This window comes from Gopherus evgoodei, chromosome 4 (genome assembly GCF_007399415.2).
Source record: "Gopherus evgoodei ecotype Sinaloan lineage chromosome 4, rGopEvg1_v1.p, whole genome shotgun sequence".
NCBI classification, from domain to species: domain Eukaryota; kingdom Metazoa; phylum Chordata; order Testudines; family Testudinidae; genus Gopherus; species Gopherus evgoodei.
In genome coordinates, this window is record NC_044325.1 from 153,816,376 (window position 1) to 153,824,476 (window position 8,101).

The window sequence follows — 8,101 nt, forward strand, 5'->3', positions numbered from 1 at the left end:
CGAACAATCCAGCTAGGGTTTGCAGGGGCAGATGTTGCTGTTAAAAGGGTTTGAAGATGACAGTGACCTGGTAGCCATTATCTAGAACAACTGTACACTCTATTCCCCCAATAGTCACTCCGCCCTCAGACTTTCCTCCATATAGTCCTACAGAAAAGCCTGGTGTAGTTGGAGTCAGGGACCCGCAGGTCCCTGGAGACCTGATTTGCTCAGCTATCAGGTGAATAAACGGAGCAACATGCCCATAACAAAAACTGTCAGGAAAAAAGGCATAGCACGCATGGATGTTTCTGGGGTATTGATAGTCCTGCATTCTGCTCACGTGCAGAGACACAACATCACAGAATTATGAGTGAGCTGACTACATTTTTCTTGCAGCCTGTCAGAAAGTGTCCTCACAGCTTTGGGGCTATCACAATCGTCAACTCTTATACAGTTTTACTGTAACTTAGGAAAGTTGTAAAGAGACAACAGTCTGAAACCCACTAACACTGTTTTGTTGTCACATAACTTGAGAGACGTTAACAGGCCCCTTAACTCCTATGATAGGAGATCATTCCAGTTGAACTACTTATGATAAACAATCTATTCCAGCTTGTATTTAGTTGAGATATTCTGGGCAAGTCTGCACTACAAACTTATGTCAAACTAAGTAATGTCAGCATTCAGCCACTGCAGTCATTGAATTGGCTTTAAACGTCCACACTTCGCTTCTGGTGTCAGCGGTGCACGTCCTCACCAGGAGCGCTTGTACCAATTTAACTGCCAATGTGGGGCATTGGGGGATGGTTTCTGAAAGGCAGCAACAGTAGTTGTAAGCAATGCAGTGTCTACACTGACACTGCATCGACCTAACAACAGATTTAAGCGCTATGCCTCTCACAGAGGTGGAGTTAGGTCGGTGTAGTGGGTGAATTACATCGGTGGGAGGAACATTTTAGTGCAGATGCTTACAGAGTTAGGTTGACGTAAGTTACCTTACATCAACCCAACACTGTGGTGTAGACCAGACCTCTGGCTGATTGGTAGCAATCTGGCATTGCAACTTTCCACAGTGCAATCAACACTTGCTTCTTCCTGGTCAGTGCAGCACTCATGCTGGTGTCCCTGCTATGTATGGCTGGGGCGGGTTTGACACACACATCCAGGCATGTGGGCTTGTGCATCCAAACATTCTGCAGCCAGTGCTCATCATCCCAAGCCTGCATTATAATGCGATCCCACCAGTTGGTGCTTGTTTCTTGGGCTCAGAGCTGATGTTCCAACAGGGATTTCCCTACATCCCTCTATGGGGCTGTATATCCCCCTTGAATTCCCCCCCGGCCTCAGTTTTGTGAACTATTTACATGCTAATTTAGTGATTGTTTGGAAATTTGAATTGAAACTGAAACATTAATACACTTTAAAAACATATGCAGTGTATGATAAACTATGTGTATCTGAAAAAGCATAATAGATTTGAAAAGTATGAACATAGACTAGCTTCCTTATACAGCTGTTTTTTTATGACAATGTCAGTGCATTCATTTTGGTGATGTTGGCCAACATCATAATTTCAAATGATGATTTGTAAGCAAAGTCTAAATGAGCTCTCCCTGACAGCTAGCGATGAGCTGGGGCTAGGGGGAAAGGCTTCAGGGCCAGATTATATTTACATTCACACCTAATCTACCTAAGTATCCAGCAAACAGAGCTGTGTTGCCCAGGTGATAGACTGCGGTTGGGTTACAAATCACTTGAATGCGGGGGCAGGGGCGGGGAATGAATTGTTGTTCTTATTGTATGAGTAAATCATAAATAAATTCCTGGAGAGGAATTTAACTCAGTAACTGACAATAGGAACCAAGTTGAAAGTAGCTGTTGAGTCACAGAGTATTGCAGGTAACGAAGCCCATCTTAACGCAAAGAAATTATTTGAGGTCGCCATTGCTTGAGGAGCTTTCAGAACCTGAGACAGAGAAAAAGGAGTTAGAAGAACTATGTTCAGAATAGTAGGATGAAAGAATTTCGTGAACTAGCTTGCTGATCTGCATATTATAGCTCATACACAAGAAATGGCAGCTTCTCCACATTTGCTGTAAGAAAACAGAGCCAAATATATAGAGTTCAGAGTATAGAGCAGAAATAATGTTGTAATCAAATCCCTTTTTGCTAAAGGGTGTTGCTTTTACAGACCGTATCTAGGAGTAACCCTCAGGAAATGCATTTCAAAGCAGGACAGGACTATAAAAGTGAGGAGCAAAGACTCTCTCTCTCTCTCTCTCTCTCTCTCTCTCTCTCTCTCACTCACACACACACACACACACACACACACACACACACACACAAACTCATGCCCTATGACCGGGGTGTGTGGAATCCTGACCTGAAAATTTGGTCAGCAATCTTGCTGGGAACTTGTGGTAGGAACTGTACCTTGAACCAAGCCTGGCATATTAAGTTTTAGCTACTGGAAAGTGTTTTATCTTTATTTCTCTTGTAACCATTTCTCACTTAATATCTGTCTCTTTGTACTTAAATAAACGTATTTCATTCTTTACTCAAAACTAATTCATGGTTGTGTGTAAAATGAATTGCTTGGTAACGCCAATTCAAGTGCCAAACTCTTGGATATTAATCCCTTACAAGATCAATGGACCTCTAATACCTGGACAGTGCAAAACACACGTCCTTTGGGAGAATCCAGGACTGGGCATGTGTTGGGGGTCACTCTGCAAGTGGTAATCAAGGCTGGCGGAAGCCAGAGAGTGTGACTGAAGTGTTGCTGGTGGGCAGTAGCTACACACAGCCACTCAGGGTGTGACTTGCAGGCTCTTTGCAGGCAGCCCAGGCTGGGAGTTACAGCAGCAAAGCACTGAGAGGCACCCAAGGTTGCAGGGCAGGAGGTGACACAGCCCCCATTGGGCTGAATTGCACCCCAGAATGGGACAGAGCCCTTGGGCTGAATAGAGCATCTGCAGAGCCACATTGCTCCATGTAGAGTTTGGGGACAGATTGTGCCTCAGGGACCCTGCTGATACTGGCGTTTCCTCTGAAATTGTCCCCACTGTGGAAAACACTGAATCAGTTGCTGCACTATTAGCTGCCGTGGGAAATTTTCCAGAAAAAAAAGGCCCAGTCTGTCCCAAATGCCGGATGCTCCTTGCTCGTCGTGCTGTGGTGAGCCACACCCAGAGTCTATGCAAAGGGGATGGAGACCGTTATCCACTCTTATTCATGCACCTTTCTGGGTGCTGTGTCCACCCCTGTAGGTGCCCAGGGAAGATGCCTCTGAGTAACTAACAGACCATGGCAGGCAGTGGCAGGCCCCTACTCCCTCCCTGTTGTCCCCCGGCCCATGCCTGTTCCAGTCCAGTCCCCAGTCAGCAAACAGACCCCAGACTTAAGAGTGTGAAGAGGTATCAGTGAGGAAGGGGGGAGGGGTGACAATGAAAGTGCTGCAGTTGAAGAACACAGTAGGTGAACACACAAAAGTTATTGGCGATATAAATCCTGGGCTATTTAAGGAGTCCCCCTGCTACTGAACTTCCCATAGCTGCTCTGGACAGGAGCGGGGGACAGATTCGCTAGGTTCCTGCAGGTCAGTAAGAGCAGCCAGGGAGGGAAGGAGAAGGGGGCTCATCTCCCCTCCCTGGTTCTTTCCCTACCAATTCCCGTGTTTGTAGCAAGCCTTGATGCCAGCTGGATCTCGTTGATGGCTCTCAGCACGTCCACAGCCACCACCACTGCATAGGTCTCCTTGTAACTCCGGATCATCTTGTCAGTGAGCTCAATGGGATCTGCTTTCTCCAGCACGCCCTTCGGGATGTTATCATATCCATCCTGCAGTGGGATTTCATTGAGTTTAGATTTGAAATTCTTCAGCTGAGCTTCTCCCAGGTTAGCCAGGGTAGAGAGCAGGTGATCCCTCACTGTCTTGGGCATGCTGCCTTCACAGACGACTCCTGTGCTAGCTGCCAGGGGAGCAGAGAGCAAGTCAGGAAACAGCTTCTGTGCTGTCAAAGAGCAACTGAGAAAGTGATTATTACAGGAAATGGGAGGGGCCCACAATACACTCCACAGTCACTCTGACTCTCTGCTCTGTGGCATTTTCTGCTCTCTCTCCTGTCTCCCCCAGTCCCATCCAGTACCTTAGCCACAAAACCATCCCTTAACACTAGGCACAATTAATAAAAAGTATCCAGAAATGTTTTCCAGTTTTTAGTCTGCTATTCCTGAACATGATCTAGCATGCCGGATGCTCCCCCTCTCATTGTGGTGTGACCTGACACACCCTGGCTCTGCGTAAAGAGGATGGGGACCACTGTTCATTCTCATTCATGCACCTTTCTGGTTGCCCAGGGCAGATGCCTCTGATTAACTAACAGACCATGGCAGGCAGTGGCAGGCCCCTACTTCCTCCCTGTTGACAATGTCCCCCGGCCCATGCCTGTTCCAGTCCAGCCCCCAGTCAGCAAACACACCCCAGACTGATGAGTGTGAGGAGGAATCGGTGAGGAAGGGGGGAGGGGTGACAATGAAAGTGCTGCAGCTGACGAGCATAGTAGGTGAACACACAAAAGTGATTGAAGGCATAAATCCTGGGCAAGGGCCGCAGGTTTGTACAATTTTTGGTGGTGCCCAGAACAGGCCTAAGGCTCTGGGAGGGAGTTTGAGTGCGGGAGTGGGAAGGGGTCAGGATCCTGGATGGAGTTTGGTGCAGGGTCTGTGCTGGGGAAGGAGGTTGGAGTGCAGAAGCAGGTGCGTGGTGCGGGTTAGGGCAGGGGGTTGGGGGGCGGGAGTAGGGGTGGGGGATGGGCTCTGAGAGTTTGGGGGCAGGGTCTGGGCTAGGGCAAGGGGTTGGGGTGCAGGAGAGGGTGAGCAATGCAGCGCTTACCTCAGGCGGCTCCCAAAAGCAACCTGCACCCCCCTCTGACAGCAGCTCCTAGGCGGATGGCTGGAGGGGTCTCTGCATGCCGCTGCCCGCAGTCACCATCCCTGCAGCTCCCATTGGGTGCAGTTTGCAGAGTCGGTGCTCGGGGTGGGGGCAGTGCGCGGACACACCACACCACACCACCCCCAGGGCCAGCTTTAGGCCAATTCAACCAATTCCCCTGAATCAGGCCCCGCCACTAAGAGGGCCCCACACCCAAGCCCCAGTACAGTGTACCAGCAAGAGCCAGTGTGCTGCACCGGGGTGGCCCAGCTTCCCCAGGAGGCAATTTAAAGGGTCTGGGGCTCCCAGCAGAGGCTGGAGCCCCAGGCCCTTTAAATTGCCACCACAGCCCCACTGCTGGAGCCTTGGAGTAGGGCTGTGGGGCTCTGAGGGCTATTTAAAAAGTCCAGGACTCCCATTGCTTCTACTGCCCCAGCCCTTTAAATAGCCGCTGGAGCCCCACCACTTCTCCAGGGCTCCAGTGGCTATTTAAAGGGCTGGGGCGGTAGAAGAAGGGGAGCCCTCGGCCCTTTAAATAGCCCCTGAGCCCTGGGCTGCTGCTGCTACCCTGGTGGGGGAGGGAGGAGGAGGGAGTACTCACCGTACAGGGTGGGCTGTACCCCCTATACCTGCACCCAGAGCCCCCAGTGTCCTGGGGTAGCAGGGGGCTCCGGGGGCTATTTAAAGGGATGGGGCTCCAGCTGCCTCTGCAGCCCTGGTCCTTTAAATAGCCCCCTGTACCTGCACCCCCTGCCTGCAGCCAGCCCCTGCTGCACCCCCTGCCCTGTCTCCAGCCAGCCTCTGTCTGCAGCCAGCCCCACACCCCCTGCCCTGCCCGCAGCCAGCCCCGCACAAGCCCCGCACAAGCCCCTGTCTGCAGCCAGCCCTGCACCCCCTGCCCGCAGCCAGCCCATCTCCAGCCACCCCCTGCCTCACCCCCTGCCGCGCAGCGAGCCCCGCACCCCCTGCCCTGTCTCCAACCAACCCATGTCGCACCCCCCTGTGGCCCTGCCTAAAACCAGCCAGACCACCCCACACCCCTTGCCCTGCCTGCAGCCAGACCCTACCTCCAGTCAGCCCCTGTCCTGCCTCCAATCAGCCCCATGTCCACTGGTGCCCTGCAGTTCCCAGGGCAGTAACCTTGCACACCTGCTTCAATGAGGGGGGCAGGGAGCAATTGGGACCCACACATGGGCACACTCTAGGGTGATCAGATAGCAAGTGTGAAAAATCAGGACGGGGGTGGGGGATAATAAGACCCTATATAAGAAAAAACCCCAAAATCAGGACATCCGGTCACCCTAGCACACTCCCAGGGAGTGGCGGGGACCCACACATGTGAAATGGAGCTCAGTTCTAGTTCAGTCCATCTTTTTTAAAAAGAACTTTAGACAAGGTTAACATAAATCTGTATTTTCCCAGACATGTCAGGCTTTTTGGTTCTTAAATCACCATCCAGGAGGAAAATACGGACGTACAAAAAATACATACTGTGGCACATTCCTTAAAACAGAACTTTTTATAGGGAACTGGTTGCTAAGAAATGAAAGGCTTTTTTTTTAAGTCATCCCTGCCGGGTCCCAGCCGAAAATATTCGAATTAGGCCCTGCACTTCCTAAAGCCAGCCCTGACTACCGCCCCCCCCCCGGAATGTGCTGGCGGCTTCCAGCACCTTCCGGAAAGCAAAGAGGGCAGGCAGGAAGCGACCCAACCCTGAACTTTGGTGGAGCCAGGTCCCCATGCTCTCATTTTGGTGGAGCACAGGCACCACGGGCCCATACAACTCACTGCCCCTGATCCTGGGCTATTTAAGGAGTCCCCCTGCTACTGAACTTCCCATAGCTGCTCTGGGCAGGAGCAGGGAACAGATATGCTAGGTTCCTGCAGGTCAGGAAGAGCAGCCACGGAGGTTGCAGGGAAGGAGATGCAGGGGGCTCATCCAGGACCGGCGCTAGGAGTTTTAGCGCCCTAGGTGCACGGCAATTTCGCCGCCCCGCGCGCTTGTCCCGTGGCTCCGGTGGAGCTGCCGCAGTGGTGCCTGCGGGAGGTCCACCGGAGCCGCGCGAGCAGCCGACCGTCCACAGGCAAGACTGCGGCAGCTCCACCGGAGCCGCCTGCCAGCCCCTCCGGCAAAATGCTGCCCACCAATAATCCTGGCGCCCTAGGTGATTGCCTAGGCCGCCTAAATGGAAGTGCTGGCCCTGGGCTCATCTCCCCTCCCTGGTTCTTTCCCTACCGATTTTCGTGTTTGTAGCAAGCCTTGATGCCAGCTGGCTCTCGTTGATGGCTCTCAGCACGTCCACAGCCACCACCACTGCATAGGTCTCCCGGTAACTCTGGATCATCTTGTCAGTGAGCTCGATGGGATGTGCTTTCTCCAGCATGCCCTTCGGGATGTTATCATAACTGTTCTGCAGTGGGATTTCATTGAGTTTAGATTTGAAATTCTTCAGCTGAGCTTCTCCCAGGTTAGCCAGGGTAGAGAGCAGGTGATCCCTCACTGTCTTGGGCATGCTGCCTTCACAGACGACTCCTGTGCTAGCTGCCATGGGAGCAAAAAGCAGAAGCAAGAAACAGCTTCTGTGCTGTCAAAGAGCAACTGAGAAAGTGATTACAAGAAATGGGAGGGGCCCACAATACACTCCACAGTCACTCTGACTCTCTGCTCTGCGGCATTTCCTGCCCTCTCCCCATCTCCCCCAGTCCCATCCAGTGCCTTAACTGACCATCTCTTAATATCAGGTACAACTAATAAAAAGCGTCCAGCACCTCACACACTGGGGTCCTGGGCCATGCCTGAGGCTCCTCGTGCTACCATAATACGACTAACCAATAATGAACAGCACCCAGCACAACGGGGTCCTGGACTGTAACTAGGGCTCCTAGGGGTCACCACTAATAATGAGTTGTGTTGCTTCTTAATAAACCATCCCTGAAATAATCCAAGCCCCCCCCCCCCAATACTGAAGCACCTAGTACCCATTGAAATCCATGAGAGTCATGACCAGCATACCTTGGTCAATCTGGGCCAAAGGGTCTGGTCTGAGGACTTTCCTGACTACATTTTTCCTGTTTTCTATATTATTTTTGTCTTCCCAAAACCTGGCATTTTAATCACTAATATAACACCATTGGCAGAGACTGGGGGAGGGAAATGGGGGATGAGTGGGGGGAGGTGGCATTACC

The 8,101-nt window shown here is 51.7% G+C and overlaps 1 protein-coding gene across 1 annotated transcript; it reads right to left on the reverse strand.

Annotated features, from left to right (window-relative positions):
- Positions 1–1,759: 1,759 nt before the first annotated feature.
- Positions 1,760–7,503, reverse strand: LOC115651467. The gene is made up of 3 exons (XM_030562554.1): positions 7,152–7,503; positions 3,648–3,953; positions 1,760–1,948 (listed from the first exon to the last, which is right to left on the reverse strand). The coding sequence occupies exons 1-3, from the start codon at positions 7,462–7,464 to the stop codon at positions 1,911–1,913; spliced, it is 657 nt and encodes a 218-aa protein (XP_030418414.1). The 5' UTR covers positions 7,465–7,503; the 3' UTR covers positions 1,760–1,910.
- Positions 7,504–8,101: the final 598 nt, after the last annotated feature.

What these genes read in the sequence shown, in the direction of transcription:
- LOC115651467 (XM_030562554.1), bottom strand. Translation starts at nt 7,464, where the DNA reads ATGGCAGCTAGCACAGGAGTCGTCTGTGAAGGCAGCATGCCCAAGACA. An exon ending in TGCTACAAACACGAAAATCG is followed by an intron (nt 3,954 to 7,151) that starts GTAGGGAAAGAA and finishes CTCCCCTGGCAG; the next exon opens with CTAGCACAGGAGTCGTCTGT. An exon ending in TGCTACAAACACGGGAATTG is followed by an intron (nt 1,949 to 3,647) that starts GTAGGGAAAGAA and finishes TCTCTGTCTCAG; the next exon opens with GTTCTGAAAGCTCCTCAAGC.